Genomic DNA, 27,921 nt, shown 5'->3' on the forward strand with positions numbered 1-27,921 from the left:
TTCTCTCCAAGCCTTCTCATGATGTGTTTAAGCAAGTCCTCCTGGTCGTGGACCCCACTGGCAAGGAGGGAGATGCAGATGGTGTCTCAGCCGCGTATGTTCACATCCAGGCAGTATGTCTTCCTGCACCTGGCAGGGTTTCAGCTGGGAACACTGGTGAAACTGGCCTAATTCTTTCCTGGTGGGAAGCTTCAGCCTGTAAAGTGCTGAGTCAGCCTGACGAAGCAGTGGATGAGAGAGGACAAACAGCAGCAGGTTTCTCCCCTTCTAGCTTAAGCCAAGAGCCATCACGTTTGAGCTGAAAATGCTTTGTTCCTTTATTTTGGGTATTGTTTGGTAAGCTGGAAGCTTTCTCTGCACTCTCCTTGCCGTGTCAAGGCTAATTTTCCCGGCGTGTCCCCACGCTGTTGACCCACAGCTCTCTACAAGGGATAGGAGACTGCAGCCCCCGGATAGGAGGCTGCAGCCCCCGTAAGGTTCCTCGTTCCCTGGGGAGCCCTGGGGTCCTCCCCATGTACCAGAGCCCGAGGAGGACGCTGCAGCCTCAGTAACTACCCTCCTGCCCTGGGGCTCTCCCCATGCGCCAGAGCCCGAGCAAGACGCTTGCACTCAGCACACGCAGCCCAGGGCCCAGGGGGCGTGGCTTGGTATGGAGGGTGCGGCAGGTGATTGGCTGCGTGTGGAGGATGTGGGCGGGCCCCGGGAAGGGAGCGATTTTGTAAGGAGTGAGGCGGGGCATAGGTGTGTGGGGCGTGGCCTTGCGGCATGATGGGACTGTGATTGGGCGGCAGGCGGGGCCCGCCTGTGAGAGGTACACTTGTATTGGCTGTGGGACGCGGCCCGGGATCATGGGGCGTGGCCCGACTGCCTGAGCCCGGGCTTCAGCGCGGGGGCGTGGGCTGGTCTGCTGGGCGTGGGGCGGGGCCTGGCGGCGGCAGTGACAGCGTCTGGAGCGATGCGGCGCCGAGGGGAGCGGGGCCTTGGCGACGGCGGGGACCGGGACGGCGTCAGCGGCCGTGCAGAGAGCAGGAACAGCACGGCCCGGCGGGAGCGGTGAGGACTCAATGCAGGGTGGGCAGCCCGGGCTGCTGGGCTGGAGTGGGGGGGCCTTTGCTGGACCCTTGTTTATCTGACAGGTCCCTCTGTCTTTCCCCGCTCCATGACAGTGTCCCCTGCCACCGTGTCTCATGTTCCGTAGGTCGGCCCCCATGCCGTGGCCGTGCTCCCATGCCGAGACTGTCACCTCGTGCTGTGGCCATGCCTTATGTTCCCACGCCACGGCCTGCTCACCTTGCTGGGGCCGTGACCTCACGTGTCCCACTCCAGCCATGGCTGTGCCCGGCCTGTACCGCAGCCGTGTCCCCATGCACCCTGCGATCCGCCCCGCTTCCGACCGTGGTGACACCTGGTGCCGGTGTCCGCATGTTGCCTTGCTGTCTCTGTGAAGCCATGCGGTGGCTTGTGGCTGTGCCCCCGTGGTGGGCACACCTCCCCGGTCCCAGCTTGGGAGGCATTGTGCAAGGGTGGGTGTGAGCTCTCAGTCCTGCACTTGAGCGTGAGGTGTGGGCCAATAGCAGCACCCAGTAATTAACCGAAGCAACCTTGAGGGCTTTTCTGGCCCGTTGCTGCTGCTGTACAGCGGGACAGCTCACACCACACTTTTGGAGAGTGACTGCGTTTTGAGGTGCTGCCGATAGCTCATGGCACCCTGCACCCTCTTGGCTTACCCGGAGGACCATGCTGCTCTCCCCTGGCACCTCCTTTCTCAGCATCTTGTGGGACTTAGCGAGAGCAGGCAACAGGCTAAATCTGTTTCATCAGCGGTGGTGGTGACCTCAGACACACACTGGCTTGGACACTGAGCAGAAACCTCTGCTCTAAGTTCCCCAGTGCTGGAAGAGTTTGCCTGTCACCCGGCACCATCATCTCGTGAGATGTTGGTGCTGGGCAAGCTGCAGCTCTTAGCTTTCTTCCCTCTTGGAAGCTGAGGCTTGCTGGTGGTTCAGTGGCTGCATCCCACAGCCCTTTGAAGCAGGAAGCTGTTGGAGGTGGTCACAGTCCTCAACTACGCTGGTGGCATTGAGGAACATTGCTCTGGAAACTCTTTTCTCCCATGGTGCTGGGGTTCCCCAAGCCCCTTTCCCAGCTTTGCTCCTTGTGCCTGGAGATTTGCAGAGGTGCCGAGTTTGGGGACACTCCATGACCAACGTCTTAACCGACGACAACTTGGGGTGTGGCCACAGAGTACTCGTTGCTCCTTACTGCTGGTTTGGCTTGCAGCTCCTGGCCCTGGCACCATGCCCTGCCCCTCCTGCTCACCCTGTGTCCCACGGGAGGCTGGGGGAAGATCGGATTGTGATTACTTGTGACATCGTGTCACAATGTGGCTGCTCTGACCCCCTTGGCTCCATCCCCAAAACCCAAACACAACGTGGGGAACCAGTTGCCAGTCCCAGGGAGACACAACAGCTGCAGACCCTTGTGGAGCAAACTGCACTGTGACCAACCAACATGCCTGGGACAGACTGGGGATGAGGACCCCACTCTTCTGTGTCTCAAAACCCTTGGGGTGGGAGGGGATGTGCTGATGGATGTCTGCCTTTCAGGGGCCGCCTGGCCTGGTGCCCTCGACTGCGCACGCTCCTCCTGGTCCCGTTCCTCATGTATATGTCTGTGCCCATCCTTGTCCGCCTCTTCCCCGATACGGTGCTCACCAAATTTGTCTTCCTGAACTTCCGTGAGTGCCTGGGGGCTGTCCCATCTGGGAGAGTCCCACCCAGAGATTCAGCAAGTGGGGAGCTGGGGGTGGGTGGGGCCGTACCTGGCACCTGGGTGGCACTAGGACAGCACCCAGCCTGCCTCCCTCTTGCCGTGGGCTGGCAGAGGAGGCGCAGAAGGAGCTTTTCCCTTTGGTGCCTCCCGTTTTGCAAGCTCTAATAAATCAGCTCTAATAAATCACGTTGCAACACATCTGGGCATGCAGGGTGTCAACAGGGCCAAGGAAAGAAGGTGGGATGGGGTGGCAGAGTGCTGTTGCTGTGCTCGCCTGCCCCCTCCTGGAGCCGGGTACAGTACATCCCTTGACTTCTGAGCAAGTGATTTGACAAAAAATGAAGTTGCTTTGGGAATAATGCTTAAAAGCAGCTGGGAATGAGGTTCTTGGGTTCTTCTAGTGGGATCTTTCAGTCTTGCTAAACAGCTAAAGTGTACAGGGCGAGAGGATGGGGCCAGACTCTTTTCAGTGGTGTCCAGTAACAAGTCAAGGGGCAACAAGCATGAACTGGAACCCAGGAAGTTTCACCTGAACAGGAAACTTCTTTGGTGCGAGGGTGCTGGAGCCCTGCAGCAGGCTGCCCAGAGAGGTTGTGCAGTCTCCTTCTTTGGGGAGATACCAAACTCACCTGGACATTGTGATCCTGGGCAAGCTGCTGTGGGTGACCCTTCTTTAGCAGGGGGGTTGGAGTGGCTGATCTGCAGAAGTCCTTTCCAACCCCCACCATACTGGGATTCCGTGCTGCCCATATGATGACTGTGGTTTCTCCACCAGTGGCCTTCCCCTTCTTCGTGGACCTTCGTCGGCCAGAGCTGCTGCTGAACAACACTATCAGCCTGTACCTCACCACTGAGCCAGACATCACAGTTGGAATCTGGTGAGCAGGGTGGCCTTGGCATCCCATGTGGGCACAAGTGGGACCTCCAGGGTAACCCTGCTCTGGTTCCTCCAGGCATACAGTGCCAGGCAGCAGAGCATCAGAGGCACAGGGCAAGGACCAGCGCTGGTATGAGGAGGCACTTGCCGATGATCACCCTGTGATCATCTACCTGCATGGTAATGGGGGGACCAGGTGAGTACCAAGAGCATCACTGTACCTCTCCCAGGGGAAGACTTCTCCCAGGGGACCTCCAGCTGGAGCTGCCATGGTGGTTTCTGACCTGGTAAAGGGAGAAAAGTCCCTTTGAGTTAAAGGGAAACAGCAAAACCCACCCACCCCTGAGCATCCAGCTCTCTTCTCCTGGGAAAAGGTCACCTTGGTCCCTCACCTGGACCAGTGCTGGAAGGGAGGGTGCTTTGAGGGTCCTTCCCCAAGTTCTAACCTCTCTGTCTCCATCAGAGCTGCCAGCCACCGTGTCCAGTTCTTGAAGGTAAGTGGTCCCCTGTGTGTGGGAACCAGAACCTGCTTGGGGTAAGGTTCCTCATGCTGGCTCTGGGGACCCCCAGAGGGACCTTGAGTGGAGTGAGCTCAGCTGCTCTGGTCAGGGAGGAGTTGGGCTATATCCTCTGACACGCAGGACATAAACGTGGTGGTGCTCCTCCAACAGGTGATGGGGGCTGCTGACTTCCACATCCTGGCTCTTGACTACAGAGGTAAAGGCACTTCCCTGCCCTTTGCAAAGTTGTCTCTTGGGGATGGTCCCTCCACCAGTGTCACAACACTGAACTGTGTCCCCCACAGGCTATGGGGACTCTAGTGGGTACCCCACAGAAAGTGGCTTCACCACAGATGTTCTGGCACTCTACGACTGGGCCAAAGCACGGAGTGGGAACAGCAGCATCCTCTTCTGGGGACACTCCTTGGGAACAGGGTAGGTGTGGGGACACCCTGCATGTTCTGGGGCCAGGCTGGTGCCACCCAGAGATGGATGAAGGGGCTGGAGCAGCAAAGCAAAAGCCAGCAGGGATGGGACTGATGAAGGTGCCATGCAACCTCTTGGAGCATTGTGGCTGCTCCCTCTCACTGTTGCCTCTCTTGTTACAGGATTGCCACAAATGTGGCAAGAAAACTGCAGGAGGAGCGAGGTAAGGGTCAGCATGGCTGTGTCACCACAGCTTTTGGGGCCCACAGCGGGGCTGAGGAGCCCTGTCACTCTGCTCAAGCATCATGCTTGGCCCCTGGGGGTGGTTGTCCTCATCCTCCCTCATGGGATGGAGCTATTTTGGCCTCCTGGCTGCTGTCTGGGAGGGGAACATAGCAGCACCTCAACATATGGATGACCCCCACCTAAGACACACCTGCTCTTGACCCACTCTACCCTCAGGGGTTCAGGTTGATGCTGTGGTCTTGGAGTCACCCTACACCAATGTCCGTGATGCAGCTGCTCACATCCCCATCACCAAGGTGAGCCCCAGAACTCTGTCCCTGGGGTCCACCAGCAGCGGTGGGTGGGGAGCTTTGTCCCTTGGTCCACTAGCATCAATGGGTGAGTTCTGTCCATGGGGGTCTCCCCTTGGTGATGTCTGCCTGTGAGGTCTTCATGTGGTGGCATCACCAAGCCTCATCCCAGCAGAAGGGTACATCAGAGCCAGAGAGCAGCCCTATGGAGAGGGACCTGGGCGTGCTGGTAGATAACAAGTTAACCATGGCACAGCAATGTGCCCTTGTGGCCAAGAAGGCCAATGGGATCCTGGGATGTAGTAAGAAGAGTGTGCCCAGCAGATCAAGGGAGGTTCTCCTGCCCCTCTACTGTGCCCTGCTGAGACCTCGTTTTGAATACTGCCTTCAGTTTTGGGCTCCCCAGTTGAACAGGGACCGGGATCTGCTGGAGAGAGGACAGCAGAGAGCTACAACGATGATGAGGGGACTGGAGCACTGCCTGATGAGGAGAGGCTGAGAGACCTGGGGCTGTTTAGTCTGAAGAAGACTGAGAGGGAATTTAATCAATGTTTATAAACATCTGAGGGCTGGGGGTCAGGAGGTGGGGGACAGGCTCTGCTCACTTGCTCCCTGGGATAGGACAAGGAGCAATGGGTTTAAATTGCAGCAGAGGAGGTTCCAGCTCAACACAAGGGGGAACTTCTTTCCTGTAAGGGTCCCAGCGCACTGGCACAGGCTGCCCAGAAAGGTTGTGGAGCCTCCTTCTCTGGAGATATTCAAGGCTTGTCAGAATGTGTTCCTCTGTGATCTCTGCTAGATTGTGTGGTCCTGCTCTGGTGGGGGCGGGGGGGGGGGGGGGGGGTTGGACTCGATGATCTCCTTGGGTCCCTTCCAACCCCTAATATCCTGTGATCCATGATTTAGCACCACCTTTCCCCCAACTCTCTCCCTGACAGATCTACCGCCAGTTGCCAGGGTTTGAGTACCTTATCCTGGACTCTCTGGCTCTGGGCAACATGTTCTTCCGCAGTGATGAGAAGTGAGTGCCTGCAGGGATGTGGGGATGATGCTGGGACTACCTGGAAGAGGAGAGATAGCTTGGACATATCACACCATACAGTTCCTACTCTTGCTTGTGTTTGCCCAGCTTACTCATGCTTTTTGTTTGTACAACTTCAGATATCAACTTTACTTTTGAGCAAAGTCCACAATCCAACATCCTTTTCTATTTGGGGCCCTGTGTGCTCAAGTCCCATCCAGATTGCAGCACCCAGCCCCTGGGGGGGCAGGTCCTTCCTCCTCCCTGTTTGTGGGTGCCTTTGCTAAAACTCAGGTACCTGACTCACAGGTGTGTTTTTGAAGCCTGAGAACCTCGTGGGAGGGGTTTAAAGGTTATTAGGGTACTGGGGTGAACAGTATGGACATAAAATGATCCCATGATTCTGGGCTGGAGACCTTTAAGAGCAAGAAGTCCAACCACTAACCTGCACTGCTTGCTCACCACTAAACCATGTCTCAGCACCCACCTGGCTTTTCAATCCTGCTAGAGACAGGGACTCCAGCACTGCGCATTGGGTTGGGCAAGCTGTAGTGGGTGGGCTGAGATGCTCTGAAAGGCAGCATCAGGGAAAGGGGGTCAGGGTTTCCCATGGAGGCTTCCATGGGTCTGTCAGCTTCAGGGTGACTCCTCAGCGCTGTACTTGCTGCCCACAGTGTGAAGGTGCTGGTCTGCCCACTCCTTATCCTGCATGCAGAAGATGATGAAGTGGTGCCTCTGCATCTGGGTCGCAAGGTGGGACCACTGTCATCTCCACAGGGGCTTTAACAGGGCTTGGGCACTGGTTTAGCGGGCCTGAAGAGGTGGGAGAGGGGGTAGGCTTCCCCAGGGTGCCAGGAGGGAGGTGGGGGGCCCCCGTGCATGCCACTGACCATGGTGCCATCCCCTGGCAGCTCTTTGAGACGGCACGCAGCGCCTACAAGGACAAAACCAAAGTGAAGTTAATTACCTTTCCTGAAAAACTTGGCCTGGGCCATGACTACATCTCCTTCAACCCAGAGCTGCCCACCTTGGTGAAGTAAGTACTGCTCCAGAGATGGAGGCAGGGAGAGGGGGTGGTCAGAGCACAGAATGAGCTTGGGCCTCTTCTTCCATGGGTACATCCTTTGACACAACCACACAGGTGGCTTCTCCCTGCTCTTTCCCCTTGGTATGGTGCTGGCATCAGGGTTTTTTTTTTTTGAGGTCCAGCCCCTAAGCTCATCCTCAGCCTGAGTGTCAGAGAGAGGTGTCCCTGGGGACAACACCCAGGTTTCTTTGGCCTGGGTGCTTTTCTGTAAGCCCAGCTCAGACTCCAATCCAGAGGTCAGAAATAAAGCTCTTGGGCAACACAGCATGGTCAGGGATACAGTGAAGGTTTATTTGATCTCGTTGCAGAGACTTCTTGAAGATGAAGTGACACCAGCTGCTGTGTGCAGTGACCACAAGCACTCCTCCCAATCCTCTCCAGGACCCCCCTCCCCTCTAGTTGCACTGAACTTACTGCTCTACGTAATAAAAACTACTGAGAAATATCCTCCCTCACCCTCAGCCTTGAGGGAGCTCCAGGTTCCTTGGAGGATGGAGACACCACTGTGACCTGTGTGCTGCTGCTGTGTTAGGACCCCCGTGCAAGCCCTGTTGGGGAGGGCCAGATGTAGCAGTGAGCCTGACTCCAAATAGAATCACTAGCACTGAAACCTCAGGACTAGCAAAAGCTGCACCCCAACTCCTACTTCAGCAGCACCTGCAAGGGCTCAGCAAGAGCTGCACCCCAAATCCTGCTTCAGCATCACCTGCAAGGGCTCAGCCAGATGTGCCACACACCCTGCCCTGGACCAAGTCCCATTTCTCCCTGGTGTAAGCCCACATTTCAGGCTTCAGCCCCTCGGGCTCCAATGGCACTTTGATTTGTAGCACCTAGGCAAGCAGCAGGCCAGTGAGGTTTCTCTTTCTGCTCGATGCTCCGGCTCGTAGGATTCCCCCTCCTCCCCTTCCCCATCCGTAGGAAAACCAGCGGCAGCCACCCCGAGGCCAGAGGGAAGACAGCGTTCCAGCGCAGGTGCTTGTGTCCCACCCCCGGCAGCTCCCTGGCGCTATGCCACCGTCCCGTTGAGGCTCCTGTCCTCGGCCGAGTCGCGAGGCTCGTTGGGTGGGGGGATCTTCAAGTCGGAAGGCTCCACGTGCCAGATGTCCCGGGCGTACTCCTTGATGGTGCGGTCGCTGGAGAACTTGCCAGCTGCTGCGATGTTCCTGATCACCATCTTGGTCCAGGCCTTGGAGTTCTGCAAGGGAAGCAGTGGGATGGTAAGGAGGGACAGTAGCCCCCCTCAAGGGGCACTGCCCACCGTCCCCCCTGCCTTTCGAGCACAGGCAGGAACCACCTCGGTAGGAACCCATCTATGTGCACAGCCTCCCATAGCCTTCTTTCTCCAGAATGATGAAATCATCACCACCAGCATCAGGACATGGTGGTGTACAGGTCAAAGGTTGGAGTGGATGATCTTAGGAGGTCTTTTCCAACCACTACAATTGTATAATTGTGCAGTTGTATCATCACAGGTCCTTGGCCCCTGGCTGGCACTCACCAGGTAGAGCTCGCTGACCTTCTCCTGACACTTGACATAGGCCTCGTAGTCTGCAAACACCTTAAACCTGTAGCAGCGAAGAAAAGAGGAGTCAGGGACAGTAGAAAGGAGTAGCTAAGAGCCTACTTACTCATGGTGGTGGGGTGGTTGCATAACACAAGGTCACAGTTGCCAGATCTGCAAATGCTTTAGACAAACTCATCCTCTCCAAGCCCTGTTGGTACAGAGCCCTGTAAGCCTGTGGGTGCTGAAGCACAGGCTGGATGGGTGCTCCAGGAGGAGAGACCCTGTGTGTGTTAGCTCACTGGACAAACATCTGCCCAGTGCAAAACACCCACAGTCCTTATATGCTTAGTGCTCTGGCCATGATAACCCTTGAGATACCTAAAACTATCTGGTGAGGGTTGCACACCTAAACGTGTCTTGACCTTGATCTCTGCCATGATTTAAATGTGGGTGTCCCCCTTCCTTTTGTACCCATGGAGCACCATGTACACAACATCTAGGCCAGAAAATATGACCTCGAAGGCCAGAGGGTGGGTAGATGGTGCAAGAGTACCATGAGGTTGGCAGAGAGACCCGAGTCGGGATGGATGGCATCCCAGGCCTCACCGATCATGGTGGAAGAGCATGTCGACCACATCTTTGAAGAGGTCAGGTTCCTCTGGGGAGAAGAAGCCACTGGCGATCTGGTCGATGGCGTGCTTCAGCTCAGGGAGCCGCTCGTAGTACCTCTGAGCATTGTACCTGCCAAGGAAGGCTTGAGGTGAGGTAGTGCTGCTCCACCTGAATGTGGTGGCACACCCAACAGCATCTCCAGCCCTCACCCTTCCCTGTCCAGCTCTGTAACATCTTCCACCCTCATGCCAAAGATGAACAAGTTTTCTTCTCCAGCCTCTTCGGCCATTTCCACGTTGGCTCCATCCATGGTGCCGATGGTCAGAGCCCCATTCAGCATGAACTTCATGTTCCCCGTTCCTGACGCCTCTGTGCCTGCTGTGGAGATCTGCTCCGACAGGTCAGTAGCAGGGATCACTGCCAACATGGACACAAGAGCTTCATGGTAACCAGCCCAAGGTTCGTATCATGGCAAAGGTTGTTAGATCTGCTGCCCATCGATGATGGACTCATGGGCTAGTGGACAGCCATGGGATAGATATCCTCTCCCCAGTGTGTTCCCTACCTTTCTCTGCCAGAGAGACTCTGTAGTTCTCCAGGAAGATGACCTTCAGCTTGCTCCCCACAGCAGGGTCATTGTTCACCACGTGAGCCACAGCATTAATGAGTTTGATGATCATTTTGGCCATGTGATAGCCTGGGGCAGCCTAGAAGAAAAGCCATGGGTGAGCCCTGAGGGCTGGCACCAGAAGCATGCGAGGAACACCCAGTTCCCAAGTGCTCAGGCAAGCAGCAGCTCTCCTCCCATTAGCTCATCCAACCCGTGTTGTGCCGCCAAATCTTTCAGGACTTCCATGACTACAGACAGCGTATGATTGTCCAAGCCCACCAAGAACTCAGTGCCTTACTTGCCTTGAAGCTAACAAATGCTACTCCAGCACTTCCTGGAGAGCTTCATGGTCATCTGCACCCAAATCCCACCGGGCATCTTCAAGGACATCCTCCAAAATACCTTAAACTCCTGACCCAGTACCTTAAAGGGCCTATAAGAAAGCTGGGGAGGGACTTCTTGGGAAGGCTTATAGTGAGAAGGGAATGGCTTCCAACTGGAAGAGAAAGTTTTAGACTGGACATTAGGAAGAAGTTTTTTTTACAGTAAGAGCAGTGAGACACTGGAATGCATTGCCCAGGGAGGCTGTGGATGCCCCCTGTCTGGAAGGGTTCAATGCCAGGTTGGAGTCTAATGCAACATGGTCTAGTGGGAGGTGCCCCTATCCAATGCAGGTTGGTTGGAAGGCCCTTTCTAACCCAAACCATTTGTATTCTATGGCCCAACTTACTTTGCCCCCAATGATCACTGTCCTTGGCACAAACAGCTTTGCAGGATCCCTCCTGATACCTGGAGAAGACAACAGTGTGGTGTCACCTTCTGCTTTAGCTGTAGCCCACGGGTTGAAGCTGCTCATGGCCCCCCCAGGGCAGCCTGCCCCCTTGGCTTACGGTTGTACATGGTGACGATGTGCAGGCAGTTCATCAGCTGCCGCTTGTACTCGTGGATCCTCTTCACGTGCACATCAAACATGGAGGAGGGGTTGATCTTCACCTTGTATTCTTTCTCCAGATACAGAGCGAACTTCACCTTGTTCTCCTGGGTGAGGGCAAGGAGAAAGTCAGCCCCCCCAGCCTGTGGTCCCCCTTATCTGTGTTTCCCCCACACACGCTCCTCACCTGCTTCACTTTGGCAACCTCCCGGATGAAGAGGTCATCATCCACAAAGTCATGCAGCTTCGTCAGCTGGCTCAGGTCCCGCACGTAGTCCTCCCCAATTTTCTGCAAGAGGAGCACAGGGCATATGCTGACTTTGGGATGGGGGCAACCACCTTCACCAGGCAATGCTGCTCCCACCCAGCACCGCCAGAGGTGTTTGGAAGGCAAAAGCAGAACGCTCACAGTGTCTTAGGAACAGACTAGTGGGAGTCGGAAGGAGCTCTGGAGATCATCTAGTTCCACCTCTGGTGTTCCTTTGTAGCCTCCACTGGACTCCCTCCAGTAGTTCCCTGTCTCTTTTGAACTGGGCACCCCAGAACTGGACCAAATACTCCAGATGTGGCCTCACTGGAGCAGAGTAAAAAGGGGAGGAGAACTTCCTGTGACCTGCTAGCCACACTCTCCTTCATCACAGAATTAAGCAGGTTGGAAAAGACCTCTAGGATCATTGAGTCCAACCTATCACCCAGCACCTTCTAATTAACTAAACCATGACACTAAAGTGCCTCATCCAGCCTCCACGGATGGTGACTCCACCTCCCCAGGAAGCCCATGGCAATCACTCTTTCCATGTAGAACTTCTTCCTAACATCCAGCCCAAACCTGCTGCAGCACAGTTGGAGACTGTGTCCTGGAGTGCAGTAGAACAAGCGGAGACCTTTGGCCTTCTTGGCCACAAGAGCGCACTGCTGGCTCACGGTGAACTTGCTGGCCACCAGCACTCTCACAGAGCTGCTTTTCCAGCAGGTCAGCCCCTCACCTGTATCGGTGCAGGGCTTATTCTCACCCTTGTTGAGCTCAGGTGAGATGCAAACAATTTGACCACTCAGAAGATGCAAATGGCAGACCTCACTGTTTTCTCACTACGTGCAGGGTGACTGCCAGGAGGCTGGAGCCAGGCTCTGCTTAGTGATGCCCACTGACAGGACAAGGGGTAGAAGCTGAGGCATAGGAAGTTGCTTTTAAACATGAAGAGGAATTTTTTCACTGTAAGGGTGACAGAACACTGGAACAGGCTGCCCAGGGGGGTTGAATTCTCCCTCTCTGGAGATATTCCAAACCCATCTGGATGTGTTCCTGTGTGGTCTGGTATAGGAGATCCTGCTCTAGCAGGGGGCTTGGACTGGATCAGCTTTCAAGGTCCCTTCCAGCTCCTGATATTCTGTGGTTCTGTGAAGCTGGAGTGGTGCCCTTAGGGCGAGGAGTCAGCCCTTACCTCTGCGATGAGCTCCGCCAGCCCTGGGTTGCAGAGCAGCAGCCAGCGCCGCGGGGTGATGCCGTTGGTCTTGTTCTGAAACTTCTCTGGCTCCAAGGCTGCAAAATCCTCAAAGCTGCAGGGGCAAGGAAGGGACAGCTTCAGGCTCACCTACTGGGCACCACCACCATTTCCCAAGCCAAGAGTGATCCACTGTAGTGGTTATGGCTGTTACTTGCCTCCCCCCATCAAGGATTCACCCAGACTAAACTCAGCCAGCTGCAAGTTAAGGAATGAAGCTTTATATTTACAGCTTAGCACAATTTACAAGCAGATATTTACACAACATATTACAGATATTTGCAGCTATATACAGTAATCATAAAATCAGTCAGGGTTGGAAGGGACCACAAGGAGCATCTACTTCCAACCCCTCTGCCATGGGCAGGGACACCCTACCCTAGATCAGGCTGGCCACAGCCTCATCCACCTTGGCTTAAACACCTCCAGGCATGAGGCTGCAACCACCTCCCTGGGCAATGCATTCCAGGCTCTCGCCACTGTCATGCTGAACAACTTCCTCCTCGTGTCCAGTCTGAATTTCCCCACTTCCAGCTTTGCTCCATTCCCCCTAGTCCTGTCACTACCTGACTATACAACTAATATACACATTAAATGCAATACAGAAAAATTAGAACCCCTCCCAGCAGTCAGAGTGCCCAGGAAGGGCTCCCAACCACCCTTTCATCTTCTTTCCATCCTCTCCTATATCTCAGAATCTCTCTTACATGCAGGGCGAGTTGGAAAGGTGAGCAAGAAGTGTTAGAAGCAGAATGATTAGTTGGAAAGTGTGCAGGTTCAAGCAGAAGAGTTAATATGGCAATAGCCAGGCAGAGACTGCCTTATTCTGTCCTTGCCTTTCTATGTCCCAGCAGAACGAATGGGCATTGCTATCATTTTCCTTGCCCAGCCAACAATCTCATTCCTCCAATTCAAATATTCCAATTAGCCTCAAACCAGCACTTCCACCTCCCTCTCTCTGCTTACACTTGAGTCTTGACTATTTCAGAGTGGATCTTGGCCACGCCGTTGACAGCATGGGAGCCAACGATGCAGAGATGAGCCATGTTGATCCTCTTGGTGCCTCCCTCCTCTATCAGTGACATCCTCCGCAGCCGCTCCACGTCGTTAGGGAAGAGAGATGCGATGTGCTGCCAGCAGGAGATGTGGGTGGTGAAGTGGTGTTGGTGTTTAGGGGTGTCCCACCTGATGGCTTCCAAAGGGGCCACAGCTGCGTCCTCGCTGTATTTAACACCAGCCAGTGCTGGTGCAAAGGGCAGCCCTTTCCCCAGCCTGAATGCCTTGGGACAAAAGGACCCCACACAAGCACCCATGGAGAGGGGTTTATAGAATCAGAGGCTCAGTCAGGGTTGGAAGGGAGCACAAGGATCATCTAGCTCCAACCCCCCTGCCATGGGCAGGGACACCTTTTTGGTGGGCACATGCTTGGCCAGTGATATCCTTTCATCAAAAACCTGGTGCTACCAGACCAGAAGGCCAAACCACCATCTCCTTTGTACCCTCGACCTCATCCTTCTCCAGTATGATTCTAGGGAGCAAAGAAATGCTATCAGGCAAGACCCTGGAGAATTGAGCCTTTAAAATAGCCACTAACTGTGGGATGGCAACAGACTGGTGGGAGGGGTTGTCCCATACATCAGCTTCCCAAAAGAGCAGCATGAATCACCCAGCATCAGTTTGTATATCCCTCTAATCTCAACACCACCACAACATGGGTCACTCTCCCCTCTCTCCAGAGAGGTCTTATGAGCACTTACATCTAGATGTTTCTGGTTGATCTCATAGATGATCTGCAGGTGTCTGGGGAGCAGCTTCTCCACCAGGTCCACTGGCCAGCGCTCCAGAGCTTCAGGGAGGACTGTGTGGTTGGTGTAGGCAAAAGTCTTCTTGGTGATATCCCAGGCCTGCCAGGAGGAGAGGCATTAATGAGTGGGGAAAATGAAAATAGGCCCAGGTGAGTGCCACCACCCATACACATGGTCACTGTCTCCAGCAGCAAAGCTGAGCCAGCTCCTTTAAGTCACAGAAACATGCAGGTTGGCAAAGCCCCTCAGGATCACCAAGTCCAACCTAGAATCCTACTCAACAAGATTCACCTGAAACCATAGCCCTAAGCACCACAGCCAAACCACCCTTAAACACACCCAAGCTGGGTGACTCCACCACCTCCCTGGGCAGCTCATTCCAGTCCCTGACCACTCTCTCCAGGAAAAACTTTTTCCTAATCTAAATCTCCCCAGTCCCAGCTTGAGGTCATTCCCCTCTGTTCTGTCTCCAGTTACCTGGGAGAAAAGCCCAGCAGCAGCCTCTCCACAATGTCCCTTCAGGTGGTTGCAGACAGCAATAAGGTCTCCCCTCAGCCTCCTCTTCCTCAAACTAACCATCCTCAGCTCCCTCAGTCGCTCCTCATAAAATTCATTCTCCAGGCCCTTCCCCAGCTTTGTTGCCCTGCTCTGGACCCACTCCAGCACCTCCACATCTCTCCTGTATTTAACCATACTGGTTAAACCAAACCTGACTGCTGTGCACTGCTCTCCATGCTACCAGCAACTACAAAACTGGTTCCCCAGCTTCTCCACCACAAGTAGCAACTAGGAGGGTAGGTGCAAGTGGGGAGGACCCAAGGGCTCTCCCTACCTTGTTCCATGGCAGCTTCTCAATGTCCACAAAGATCCTCATTAGCTCAGGGATGGCCATGGCAGGGTGAGTATCATTCAGCTGGATGGCAACCTGAGAAGAGAACATGGGTGGCACTTGGGGACACATGGAGGACAGGAAGGCATCCCACTGCCAGAAGCAGCAGGGCACAGGAGAGTTCACAAAACCACTTAGTCTTGGGTATGCACCTGAGAGGGATCAAAAGGACCTCCAAGACACATATCAAGAGAAACTCTGACTCCTACCTGGTCGGGGAAGGAATCAAAGACAGTTTGGACAGTGTCTGTGCTCCCAAATTTGGATGCTTTGAAGCGACGGATGATGTCCTGGAGGGTGGCAGCCACCACAAAGTACTCCTGCTTCAGCCGCAGCTCCTTCCCCTCAAAGAACTGTGAGCAGAACAGCAGAACACTTCAGAGCTGCACCATGCTGCCCAGGCAGCTGGGCTGTGCCTTCCTAGGGTTCCCTGCTGTCCTGGGTTAGGGTGGATCCCTCCCTTGGTAGAGCAACCTCATTACAAGAGGGATGTAGAGATGTTGGAGCATGTCCAGAGAAGGGCCAGGAGGATGCTCAGAGGGCTGCAGCAACTCTGCTGTGAGCACAGACTGAAAGAGTTGGGGCTGTGCAGTCTGGAGAAGAGGAGGCTCTGAGGTGACCTTCTTGTGGCCTTCCAGGATCTGAAGGGGGACTACAAAAATGCTGGGGAGGGACTTTTGAGGCTCTCAGGGAGCGACAGGACTGGGGGCAATGGAGCAAAGCTGGAGGTGGGGAGATTCAGAGTGGATGTTAAGAAGTTCTTCATCATGAGAGTGGTGAGAGCCTGGAATGGGTTGCCCAGGAAGGTGGTTAAGGCCCCATGCCTGGAGGTGTTTATGACCAGGCTGGCTGAGGCTGTGGCCAGCCTGATCTAGGCTAGAGTGTCCCTGTCCGTAGCAGAAGGGTTGAAACTAGACGATCCTTGTGGTCCCTTCCAACCCTGACTGATTCCATGAGTCTACAACATGGATTTTTGGAAAAGTCAGGAAAAATGAAATTGTATGTCTTATAGTTTAAACTAAATCGTAGAGTCACAGAATCAACCAGGTTGGAAGAGACCTCCAAGATCATCCACTCCAACCTAGCATCCAGCCCTAGCCAGTAACCTAGACCACAGCACTACGGTCTCATCCAGGCTTTGCCTGAACACCTCCAGGGACAGTGATTCCCACCACCTCCCTGGGCAGCCCATTCCAATGCCAATCACTCTCTCTGACAACAACTTCCTTCTAACAACCAGCCTAGACCTCCCCTGGCACAACTTGAGACTGTGTCCCCTTGGTCTGTTGCTGGTTGCCTGGCAGAAGAGACCAACCCCACCTGGCTACAGCCTCCCTTCAGGTAGCTGTAGTCAATGAGGTCACCCTTGAGCCTCCTCCAAGCTGCACACCCCCAGCTCCCTCAGCCTCTCCTCACAAGGCTGTGCTCCAGGCCCCTCACCAGCTTCATCGCCCTTCTCTGGACATGTTCCAGTACCTCAACATCTCTCTTAAATTGAGGAGCCCAAAACTGGACACAGCACTCAAGGTGTGGCCTGAGCAGTGCTGAGCACAGGGGCAGAAGAACCTCCCTTGTCCTGCTGGCCACATGTCCTGAGCCAGGCCAGGATGCCATTGCCTCTCCTGGCCACCTGGGCACACTGCTGCCTCATCTTCAGCTACTATCTATCAGTACCCTCAGCTCCCTTTCTGCCTGGCTGCTCTTCAGCCACTCTGTCCCCAGCCTGTAGTGCTGTTTGGGGTTGTTGTGGCCAAAGTGTAGAATCCTGCACTTGGCCTTGTTCAATCTCATCCCATTGCCAGGCTGGATCAGTGGGCAGAGGCCAAGGTCCCTCTGCAGGGCTCTCCTACTCTCCAACAGATCCACACCTTCTCCTAGCTTGGTGTCATCTGAAAACTTACTGATGCTGGACTCAATCCCCTTGTCCAGGTCATCAATAAATATGTTGAACAGGCCCAGATTCAGCACTGATCCCTGGGGCACACCACTAGTGACAGCTGCCAACTCAATGTGGCACCATTCACCACCACTCTTTGGGCCTAGTTCTCCAGCCAATTCTTGACCCATTTCAGAGGGAATCTGAAATGCCAGCAGTGTCCAACAGTTTGCCTTCAGGTTCTATTTTGATACTTGCAGAACATGTCTGCAGCAGGACATTACTCATCCTCACTCCCTCCCCTTTACCTGGGTATGGATTTCATAGACTCACAGGATGGTTTGTGTGGGAAGAGACCTTTCAAGGCCAGGAGGGATGTCTGCAACTATAGCAGGTTGCTCAGAGCCCCAAATAACCTGACCCACAATGGCTCCAGGGATGGAACATCTACCACCTCTCTGGGCAGCCTGGGACACCATCCACTATCCTCAGCATCAAGAACCTCTTCCTTCTCTCTAGTTTAAATCCCCCTCTTTTAGTTTGCCTAGGAATAGACTTGTCAGGCAGCACAGACAAGAGGCAGAAATCCCAGCCCAAGCACTACAGGTGTCTTGAAACCCAACAAAACCATCTGTGAGTGCCCTGGGTGTCCACAGTCTGCAGCCATGCCCCTAAGAGTGACATCCCTCCACCCCAACTCACATTGTCATTGGGGTAGAGGACACGGGAGATGTTCTCTGCCAGGTTCCGGTCCAGCACGGCCTGGATGTAGTCTCCGACGTTGACTGGGGAGGAGCAGAGAGATAAAGGTGAGCATTGGACCTCCTCTTCACCCCATCCTACCCAGCACCCCTCCAGCACCCACTTACAGTCCCGCAGGTTGAAGTCGTTGGGTGCCCGAGCTGACCACAGGCGCATGGTGTTGACGGTGTTGTTCATGTACCCTGGCACAGGGGTATCATAGGGCAGTGCCAGCACCACCTGGGACATGGGTAGAGCAGCCAGAGTTGGGCTGTGACCACCATGTAACCCTTGCCCACCCCACAGACCCTCCCACATGAGTGAGCTCAGGGCTGTGTCCAGGAGGCATCCCTGGTACCCTCACCAGACCCTGCCTCAGGGACGCCCTGAGTCCTCCAGGTCTGCCTGGCACTTGCCAGCAGCACATGAAAAGATGCTTGCAAAGATCAGAAGCTTAATTCAAGCCATCATGTGAGACTATGCATTGTACAAAGACCTGCTGGAGGTGCTCTCCGGGTAATTTTAGATGTGAAGCATCAAAACCTGTCCTCATCTCTACATCTATCTTCCCCTGCTTTGCTCCATCACTCTGTCTTTTCCACTCCAGCAAAGCAGCTTCACTGGCACAACCCTCACTGGGCAGGGATGCTGGCCAGGCTCACAACTTAGGTGCAACCAGCCAGTGAGAGGTGATGGGACACCAAGGGGAGCCCCCTAGCATGCCAGCCCTAGAAGGTCCATACCTGGGTGTCAACCCACTTGGCACCAGTGGCAGTGTGCTCTACCCGGCCATAGAAGTGCACAGGCAGCATGTACTCAGGGCGGGCTTTCTCCCAGGGGTTGCCATGTCGGAGCCAGTCATCAGCTTCTTCTACCTGCCAGAGGAAGCAAGAGTGGTGATGGGAGCACTCAACCTCAGGGACCTCCCCAAGTTGTGCCATGTGGAGGGGCCAGCTGCTTGTGACAAAAGGGCACCACTCGGGCAACGGATTTCATACCACCACAGAATGGTTTGGGTTGGAAGGGACTGTCAAAGGTCATCCAGTCCAATGTCCTTGCAGTCAGCAGGGACATCTGCAACTTACAGCAGGTTGCTCAAGAGCCCCAGACAGCCTGATATGGAATGGTTCCAGAGATGGGCTATCTATCCCATTTAGTACCCTCTGGGAAACCTGGGAGCGTGTCTCACTACCCTCTCCAATCTCTTCCTTCTCTCTAGTCTGAGTCTCTCCTCTTTTGGTTTAACCCCACCACCCCTTGTCCTGTCACAACAGGCCCCACCCAAAAAGCTATCCACAGCTTTGCTGTAGGCCTCCCTCAGTTGTAGTCTACAGCCTCTTCCACCCTCTGACAGTTGAATCCAGGCATCAAGCAGCAGAGGCACAGAAAAAACCTGGAAGAGACCTCAAAGATCATCCATGTCCAACCTGCGACCCAGTTGATGGCCAATCCTAAACCATATCCCTAAGCACCAGGCCCACAGGCTGCTTAAACACCTCCAGGGATGGTGGCTCCACCAGTGCCCTGGGCAGACCACTCCAGTGTTTGAGAACCCTCTATGTGAAGAAGTATTTCTTAACATCCAGCCTCAACCTCCTCTGGCACAGTTTGAGACTATTTCATCTGGTCCTGCTGCTTGCCACCAAGGGGAAGTGACTGCACAAAGCCTGTTTAGCCTCTTACTGCTGTCTTGCTGTTTTGCAAGGAGAGTTTCTTAATGCTTTGATTACGGACAAGTAAAAGCTGTTATTTTTATAGAACCAGTCAGGGTTGGAAGGGACCACAAAGAGCATCTAGTTCCAACTCCTCTGCAGGGACACCTCACACTAGATCAGGCTGCCCACAGCCTCAACCACTTCCCTGAGCAACCTATTGCAGGCTTTCACCACTCTCATGCTGAAGAACTTCCTCCTCACGTCCAGTCTGACTCTCCTCACCTCCAGCTTTGCTCCATTCCCCCTAGTCCTGTCACTCCCTGAGAGCCTAAAAAGTCCCTCCCCAGCTTTCTTGTAGGCTCCCTACAGACGATGAAAGGCCACAATAAGGGGCAGGCTGAAAAGCTGGATCTGTTCTCTCCATACCTCCCCACACCACCCCTGTACCACCTCAGCCAAACCACCCTCACCCCACGAGGAGCAGAGACTTGACTTCTCTTCCATCCTCACCACAGAGCAGCTCTCATGGTGGTGCTGGCCCCGAGGTGGGGATGAGGGCAGGCAGAAAACTCTCAAGGAGAGCCAAAGCACTAGCCTTGGTGAGATGCTGCTGGGAAGTACAGGGCATAGGATAGGGGCAGCCCCATGCAGGAATGCTGGAGAGGTGGAAACTCCAGAAAAGGGATATGATGAAGATCTCCTGGTAGGGATATGGCTGATATCCCCACTATGCAGATAGGCATCTGCACAAACCCAGCTCTGGAAGAAAGCTCATCACACTGATGATTTGTGGCTTTTTTCCTAATTAGCTGGGCCACTAATTGGCTTAAATGGGACCTGTGACACTGGGCTGATCTCCAGCCTTGCCTACTGGAGCCAGTTGGGATGAGGGATGTGAAGTGCCAGCACAGGTCGAGCAAGTTCAACTTGTTGGAGAAATCTGACAAGTTCTAAACATCTCATCAGCTCCAGCAGCCTCCAGGCTTAGGGAATGTGTTGGTATGCCCTGATCTAAAGGCTCTGGGGCTGTGCCAAGAGAAGGTGTGGGCCACATGCCTTGCCTCTCTCCATACCTGCCATCCGTCCCGGATCTTCTGGTTGAAGATGCCGTACTCATAGCGGATTCCGTAGCCATAGGCTGCCAGCCCCAGAGTGGCCATCGAGTCAAGGAAGCAGGCTGCCAGGGAGAGAGAAGAGAGGGAGCTGCACTTCCCCAGGGAGACAGAAGGCAGCATGTGGAAAGGTGATGGCAGGCACCACAAAGGGACACGAGCCAGGGCCATCATCTGCCACCACCTTACCAGGAACCCAGCCCCTCTTGCTCCAAGCTGAAAAGCTGGAGCAAAAATACCCCCCTGGGTTTAGGTACCTCGCCCCCCCCCCCCAACAGATACAAACCCCTTGGGGCTGTGTCCCACCACCCATTTTGGGGGCTCACTCACCAGCCAGCCTTCCAAGACCACCATTGCCGAGACCTGCATCTTCCTCAATCTCCTCCAGCTCCTCCATGTCCAGCCCAAGCTATGGATGAGAAAGTGTTGATGGGCTGGAGGCTTGCCAAGTGCCCAGCCCTATGCTAGGGAGGCACTGCTGAGACATACCCCTGTGTGCTGCCCTGTGCCCATCACTGCTGTCCCCTTTTAAAGGTGGGCTCCAGGAAGGGTGGAAAGGCACCAAGACCCATTGCTGCAAGTGATGTGCACCCAAAAAGAGCTCAACTCTCCCTCCACACCATGGCAGGGATGAGCTCTGGTGCTTAAAGTCACTTCATCACTCTTTAGAAGGGACACAGATGACCTTGACCATGCTGTGGGAAAAGCTCCTGGGGGTGAAGGGCACCCAGCCATAACCACAGTGCTGCTCTCCTGGTTCTAGATGCTTTGGGCTAGTCTCTCAGAGCTCCTCCTCTCCACACCCAACCCAACAGCTTCAGCCCTACAGGTAAAGGCACCATGCTCTTGCTGCACCAGCACTCTCATCCACCTGGTGCAGGCTCCCAGGTGCCCATCACCCCAGCTCCAGGCATCACTCTGCAGATGTTGAGAAGCAGCTTCACTACTTCTACAAGGAAATTCAGTTTCCAGCCCAGGATACTGTGGGGAGGAAGAGGTTTTGCCTATGCAAAGCTCCTCGAGCGGCTCAGCAGGAACTAAGATGCTGCCTTGCCAAGGGCTGAGCCACCTTTTCCCATGGAAACCTCTCAGTCTGATGTCTCCTTAATGTCCCATGGTCACAGTATGCAGAGACCACCCCAGTTCCATGGCTACCTGTGAAGGAGGGCTGGACCCTGCAGTGCTCACATGTAAGTGGGCAGCACCTTCTCTCAGATTGCCCAGTCACAGACAGGAACACCAGCACCACTTGCAGCTGTGCTGGTGTTCCATGGCACTGGTCCACACATCTCTGAGCTTCAGCAGCAGCCCTGGATGCCTGCAGAAGTATCTGGAAGGATTTAGGCTGTACCAAGCATCTTAGTTCAGAAACTTTTGGGATTTGTGTCCAGGAGGCTCAGCATGTGCAGCGAGGAAGATGTCCCTCAGAGCTTCACCTGCCACCACCACAAAGACAATCACAGAGCAGTTTAGGCAGGAAGGGATCTGGGAGTGCTGGTGGGAAGCAAGTTACCCATGGCACAGCAATGTGCCCTTGTGGCCAAGAAAGCCAATGGGATCCTGGGATGTAGTAAGAAGAGTGTGCCCAGCAGATCAAGGGAGGTTCTCCTTCCCCTCTACTGTGCCCTGCTGAGACCTCATCTTGAGTACTGCCTTCAGCTTTGGGCTCCCCAGTTGAAGAGGGACAGGGATCTGCTGGAGAGAGTCCAGCAGAGGGCTGTGAGGATGATGAGGGGACTGATGAAGAGAGGCTGAGGGACCTGGGGCTGTTTAGTCTGGAGAACAGAAGACTGAGAGGGGATTTACTCAATGTTTATAAACATCTGAGGGCTGGGGGTGAGGAGTGGGGGGACAGGCTCTGCTCACTGCTCTGTAGGATAGGACAAAGAGCAATGGATGGAAGCTGCAGCACAGGAGGTTCCAGCTCATCACAAGGGAGAACTTCTTGACTCCAAGGGTCCCAGAGCACTAGAACAGGCTCCTCAAAGAAGCTGTGGATTCTGCCTCTCTGAAGACTTTCAAGGCCTGTCTGGATATGTTCCTGACCTGAGCTAGATTGTATGGTCCTGCTGGTTGCAGAGGAGTTGGACTTGATCTCTTTGGGTTGCTTCCAACCCCTGACATCCTGTGAGCCTGTGATCTAGTCCAACTCCCTGGAATCAGCAGGGACATCTGCAACTAGGCCAGGTTGCTCAAGAGCCTCAAACAACCTGACCTGGAATGGTTCCAGGGATGGGGCATCTACCACCTTTCTGGGAAACCTGGGACAGGCTCTCACCACCCTCTGTGTCAAAAATTTCTTCCTTCTCTCCAGTCTGAATCCTCCTCAAACCATCACTTTTTATCACTTTGTGTCCTGTCACAACAGACTCTGCTCAAAAGTCTGTCCCCAGCTTACTGACCAGCCTCTTTTAAGCACTGAAAGGCCACCAGAAGGTCTCCATGGAGCCTTCTCTTCTCCAGGCTGAACAATCCAAGCTCTCTCAGCCTGACCTAACAGTAGAGGGTTTCCACCCCTCCCATCATTGCTGTGGCCTTCTCTGGCTCTGCTCTAACTGGTCCAAATCTCTCCTGTGATGAAGACTCCAGAGCTAGACCCAGCATTGTAGGTGGGGTCTAGTTTCCAAATAACCTCACAGCTTCTGCTTCTTCAGGGTCCCACCACACAGCACCTCAGTCTCTTTCCCTTCCACCTTCACCCTGAGCTGCCACCCTCATTGCAAGATCAATAGAGAAAAAGATAACACCTTAAAAAAAGAAGTTCCTCTCTTTTGAACATGTTTGCTCAAAAGCTGCTCCAGCTGTTGTGCAACCACCCCAACCACACATGATGGTGTTGGTCATGACAGGTGCAAGCACAGGGCAGGTCGTGGAAAGCAGCCACTCAAAAACCTCCACCAAGCTGAGTGCTGCATGCTGCAGGAGTTGAGCTAGGTCAAGGTTTAATTCCCCTCTGCCATTGATTAGAGCTATCAATGGCTTCATGTACACAGCCATGAGCTTTCTTGCAGTTCATGGGCTTGCCTCCTCATCCCACCAGTCCTCAGCAGGCAGACACCAGGCAGGGCAGCCCCAGTCAGGTTGCAAACACTGACTGTGGTCCCAGGTCTTTGGAGGGCAGGTTCTGGAGCAGCATCCCCTCCACTCATATAACTCAAGCAGCTGTTTGCAGCCAGAGTGGTAAACCATAGACATCCCCAGGAGATGGAGCACACAGCACCCTCCCAGTCTGGGTCTTTACCACTGCCCTGGGATACTCACCTGGTAGATGGCTTCATCACAGGCATTCTGCAGCCCCAGGTTGATCATGGTGTTCTGAAGTGTCCGCCCCATGTAAAACTCCAGAGAGAGGTAGTAAATCCTCTGAAAGAGAAAACCAGCCCCAGGTCACCTTCTCTGGAGGCACTCCTGGACCCAGGAAGCCACTATCAGGTGTTATCTTGAGGAAAGAGTGAAAAACCTTGATGGCCAACAGAGGAGTGGTTTGCACTGGGTACCTGAAGGCTGGAACTTCTCAGGTTGCCCTGAGGTGGCCATGCTCTGCAGCTCCAGCCCTGTTCTCCTGGTGCTGCTGTTTCTCAGGCTGGAAAAATGGTTACACTGAGGTGGTTTTGCTTGGACAAGCTCTGTCCCAAAGCAGGGACAGCTCCAGCACAGTCACCCTGATTGCTCTGGTGGTACAAAGTTCAACTTCAAAGAGGTGTTTCCCAACACAGCTTCTGAGCTGCAAAGCCACCAGAGAACCAAGCAAGCCACAAGGACACTAGCTGCCTTTTCCATCCCTGGGGGAGGTTGGCCTCAGAACCAAAGCATTCTCATCTCCTTTCTTGGGGAGATGATAGGTGCAGGATCTGGTAACGTGGAGGGTTGTGTAAGCCACCTCCTGGTGTCAGCACCAGCAGGTTTTAAGGAAGGACTTAGGCTGGAGGAAGTTGCTGACTTGACAAGTTTGCCCAGAAGCTGCACGGGGTCAGGCAGGGGACGTGCCAGGTAGGATCAGGTGGGTTTAGTGGTTTGGTCCCAGTAGATCTGGGTGGATGGTGCCCAGCTCGGCTAGATGCAAGCCCTGGACAAAGTTCATCCTTCTCACCCCTACACAAGGCAGAGGCAGGGTTGAGCTATTGGAGCTGGCACCATCCCAAACTCTCCGGGAGGAAACTGGAGCGGACAGAGCTTGTCCAGGTGTCAGGAGGGGATTAGTGCTTAATCCCCCAACACAGATCATCATCAGCAGCAGCTGAGAAAACTCCTGCACAAACCAGCTCCTCCACGCTGGGGGCAGATTAGGCTGGAGCTTGTTTGAAACCAGAGCTGCTGGTGGCTCATTTTAAAGCCCTTTCAAATAATTCAGCCCTAGAAGGTTTGGCAGCTGCTTTGGGCAGGACCGCGCCCGCACCAGCGCCGCAGGACAACAAATGCTGTTCCCATGCCCTGCACCCTGCTCCCGGCCAAGCTCAGCGCTGTTTGCTTCAGCAGAGCAAAGGACAGTGGCCTCCCTTGGTAAAGTCCACTCCAGACACTCAGCAAAGTTAGGGGGAACATCCCTAAATCCAGGGAAAAAAAACCAATCCTGTTTTCCCCACAGAGGGAGGGTTTGCACCCAAGGGGTTACATAGAATTCCTCATCCCCAACCCCGGTCATAAACCGTGACCAACCTTGAGATCAAGTTCTGGAGGGGTTCCCAACCACACTCCAACCTCAGTCATAAGCCAGGGCCCACCTTGGGAAAGCTCTGAAAGAGTTGGAAAGGTTTTGCAGGGGTTCCCACAACGTTCTGACCTCAGCTGTAAGCCAGGATTCGCCTTGGGAAAGCTTGGAAAATATTTTGGAGAGGTTCCTAAAACACTCCCGCCCCAGTCATAAACCAGGGCCCACACTGGGAGCGCTCTGGAGAAGCTCCCACCACTTTCCCACCCCAGTCACAAGCCAGGATCCACCCTGGGAAAGCTTTGGATGGATTCCTACCACCCTTCAACCGGTTCCAAACCAGGAGCGTCCCCCCACGAAGCATCACCTTGGGGTCCTTCTCATAGTAGTACTGCTGGGTACGGATCCAACGTCCCACCAAGTGGTCCCTGACGGTGTGGGCCAAAGCGAAGTAGTAGTCCCGGGGGGTGGCCACGTTGCGGTCTTTGACCAGGGTGAAGTGGAGGTGCCGGTTGAAGCCTCGCTTCAGCTCGGCCACGCTCTCGGCCCCGACGATCCCACGGATGCTGATCTGCTTCCGCCGCTCCTGGTCCGACAGCGGCCGCGACATCGTGGAGGGGCTGTGGGGCACGCAGGATGGGACACACACGAAGTCGGGGGACGCGCACACGCCGGTGGGACAATCGGTGGGTAACGATATTGGGTTCCGCCTCCGCCCCGGGTTGGCACCGCCCCGGGGCAGAGCTCGCAGGATGGGGACGGGACGGGGAGGGGACCAGGGACGTGCCACCGCCGCGGGCCGCCCACGAGTGAGGTGGGAACGGGGACTTGCCACCCCGGGGTGCTCGGGGTCCGCTACCCCAGGGGTGTGTAAAAGTTGGGGGTACGGCGGGAGGGTGCAAAAAGGTGAGGGCATATCCCGGGGACCGCCACCCTAGAAACGTCCCAAGGGAAGCGACCGTGGGGACCAACACCCTGGGGGCGTGTAAAAAGCAAGGGACCGTGGGGACCACCACCCTGGCGATACGGAAAGTGAGGTAGCCAGAGAGCCATCACCCCCGAGACGCCCAGGACAGTACCCTGGGGGCCGCCATCCAGGGGAAGGAGGGAACTGCGCAAAAAGGGGCACCCTGGGGACCGCCCCTCCGGGGGGTGTGCTAAGGGGGAGACCTTGGGGACCACCGTTCTGGGGGTGTGCAAAAGGGGGATACCCCAAGGACGTGCCGAGAGAGGGAGATGAGCAACAAAGCCCGGGGTACGAGCACGGTACGTGCCCCCTAGACCCACCTGCACCGGTCGGAGCGGCGCTGCGCGGCCCGGCAGCGGCTGGGAACGCAGGAGCCGCCCCACGCAGGGCTCCGCCCGGGCCCAGTCCCGTCCCGGCTGCGGCTCCGCCCCGTGGGTGGGAGCAGGCGGTTACCGCAGGCTGCCTGCGAGGCTCTGCTGGTCGGACCCGGAGGGAAGCGCTGCTCTTATGGCCGAGACGGGAAGTGTTTCGGTCCCACCCCAGTCCCTCCGCACCGCCCCTTCCTCCGCACCCTCCCTTGTCCTGCCCTCTCTTCTCCTGCAGCTGTCGTTCTGTGCCCCTTCCCTTGAACCTCTCTGCCTTGCGCTCTTCTGCGCTCCTCCCTCCCCTTGACGCCCTTGTGCCCCTTTCCTTGCACCCCGCTTTGCATCCACAGCACTCAAGGTGTGGCCTGAGCAGTGCTGAGTCCAGGGGCAGAATAACCTCCCTTGTCCTGCTGGCCACACTGCTCCTGAGCCAGCCCAGGATGCCACTGGCTCTGCTGCCCACCTGGGCACACTGCTGCCTCATCTTCAGCTACTCTCTCCCAGCACCCCCAGCTCCCTCTCTGCCTGGCTGCTCTCAGCCACTCTGTCCCCAGACTGTAGTGCTGCTTGGGGTTGTTGTGGCCAAAGTGTAGAACCCTGCACTTGGCCTTGTTCAATCTCATCCCATTGGCTTCTGCCCACCCATCCAGCCTGGCCAGGTCCCTCTGCAGGGCTCTCCTACCCTCCAACAGCTCCACACCTGCTACTAGCTTGGTGCCATCTGCAAACTTACTGATGCTGGACTCAAGCCTCTGGTCCAGGTCATCGATAAAGATATTGAACAGGATATTGATATTGATAGGTTGGATTGGATGATCTTGGAGGTCTCTTCCAACCTGATTGATTCTATGATTCTATTAACTCTTGTCCTGTCACTCTATGCCTTTGTAAGAAGCCTCTCTCCAGCTCTTCTGTAGCCCCCTTTAGGTACTGCAAGGCTGCTGTAAGGTCTCTCTAGAGACCCCCAGGCATGGTTCTTTTGCTGGTAGATGCTGGACAAAGCAGGACTCTGTGCCTAGAGCAGATATTTAATATGCAGGACCTGCTCTCCAACATAGCCACATAAACAGTGCCATGCAATTTGCTCCAAGAGCTGCCAAGCACGGAACAGAGACCTGGGTGGGTTTGGGCATCCTGGGAAGACCTCCAGTGCTGCTCTATTGGAAGTCAGAGCTGGTGAGTAGCTCTGCTCTCACTTTTGGGACCCACTCCTGCCCAGCAGGATGTCCCCTGGCTCTGGGTATTCTCTGGCCTTGGGTTTTTCCCTCCTCACTGCTGGGTTGTAGGTGCTGCAGGGACACTGCAATTTCTTGTGTCCTTGCTGTCCTGGACAGGACGAGCATTGTTCTGGGCCAGAAATGCCCTTAATGCAATGCATTAGTGGGTTTTATCTTTAGTCCTGGATATGAGCCCATGATGAGCTCAGAGACTTCACACTGAAAACTTCTCTTGATGCACTCTGGCACTAATATACCATCAGTGAGC

General features: G+C 54.9%; 2 protein-coding genes across 4 annotated transcripts; one reads left to right on the top strand and one right to left on the bottom strand.

The window, feature by feature from the left end:
* Nucleotides 1-918: 918 nt before the first annotated feature.
* On the top strand, nucleotides 919-7,666 carry ABHD12B (abhydrolase domain containing 12B). The gene is made up of 13 exons (XM_064143216.1): nucleotides 919-1,053; nucleotides 2,607-2,737; nucleotides 3,548-3,650; nucleotides 3,726-3,845; nucleotides 4,113-4,143; nucleotides 4,321-4,366; nucleotides 4,455-4,584; nucleotides 4,758-4,798; nucleotides 5,038-5,117; nucleotides 6,050-6,132; nucleotides 6,807-6,885; nucleotides 7,044-7,168; nucleotides 7,528-7,666. Exons 1-13 carry the CDS (start codon nucleotides 956-958, stop codon nucleotides 7,547-7,549), a joined length of 1,089 nt encoding a protein of 362 aa, XP_063999286.1. The 5' UTR covers nucleotides 919-955; the 3' UTR covers nucleotides 7,550-7,666.
* Nucleotides 7,490-26,540, bottom strand: PYGL (glycogen phosphorylase L). 3 transcript variants are annotated; one of them, XR_010302316.1, is made up of 22 exons: nucleotides 26,392-26,540; nucleotides 25,472-25,724; nucleotides 23,718-23,819; nucleotides 20,787-20,865; nucleotides 20,418-20,521; nucleotides 18,433-18,564; nucleotides 17,818-17,929; nucleotides 17,651-17,733; nucleotides 15,282-15,425; nucleotides 15,016-15,108; nucleotides 14,136-14,282; nucleotides 13,345-13,508; nucleotides 12,319-12,433; nucleotides 11,064-11,165; nucleotides 10,836-10,983; nucleotides 10,676-10,734; nucleotides 9,901-10,042; nucleotides 9,545-9,752; nucleotides 9,330-9,464; nucleotides 8,718-8,784; nucleotides 7,926-8,414; nucleotides 7,490-7,876 (listed from the first exon to the last, which is right to left on the bottom strand). XR_010302316.1 is itself a non-coding variant. In XM_064143191.1 (21 exons), exons 2-21 carry the CDS (start codon nucleotides 25,712-25,714, stop codon nucleotides 8,226-8,228), a joined length of 2,568 nt encoding a protein of 855 aa, XP_063999261.1. In that variant the 5' UTR covers nucleotides 25,715-25,724; nucleotides 26,392-26,540; the 3' UTR covers nucleotides 7,490-8,225. The 3 variants fall into 3 exon arrangements, 2 of the variants coding, with proteins under 2 accessions (XP_063999261.1, XP_063999273.1); XM_064143191.1 differs by having other exon boundaries at nucleotides 7,490-8,414; XM_064143203.1 differs by lacking the exon at nucleotides 25,472-25,724 and having other exon boundaries at nucleotides 7,490-8,414.
* Nucleotides 26,541-27,921: the final 1,381 nt, after the last annotated feature.

The sequence above is a fragment of the Pogoniulus pusillus genome, chromosome 1, assembly GCF_015220805.1.
Source record: "Pogoniulus pusillus isolate bPogPus1 chromosome 1, bPogPus1.pri, whole genome shotgun sequence".
In the NCBI taxonomy this organism is placed as follows: domain Eukaryota; kingdom Metazoa; phylum Chordata; class Aves; order Piciformes; family Lybiidae; genus Pogoniulus; species Pogoniulus pusillus.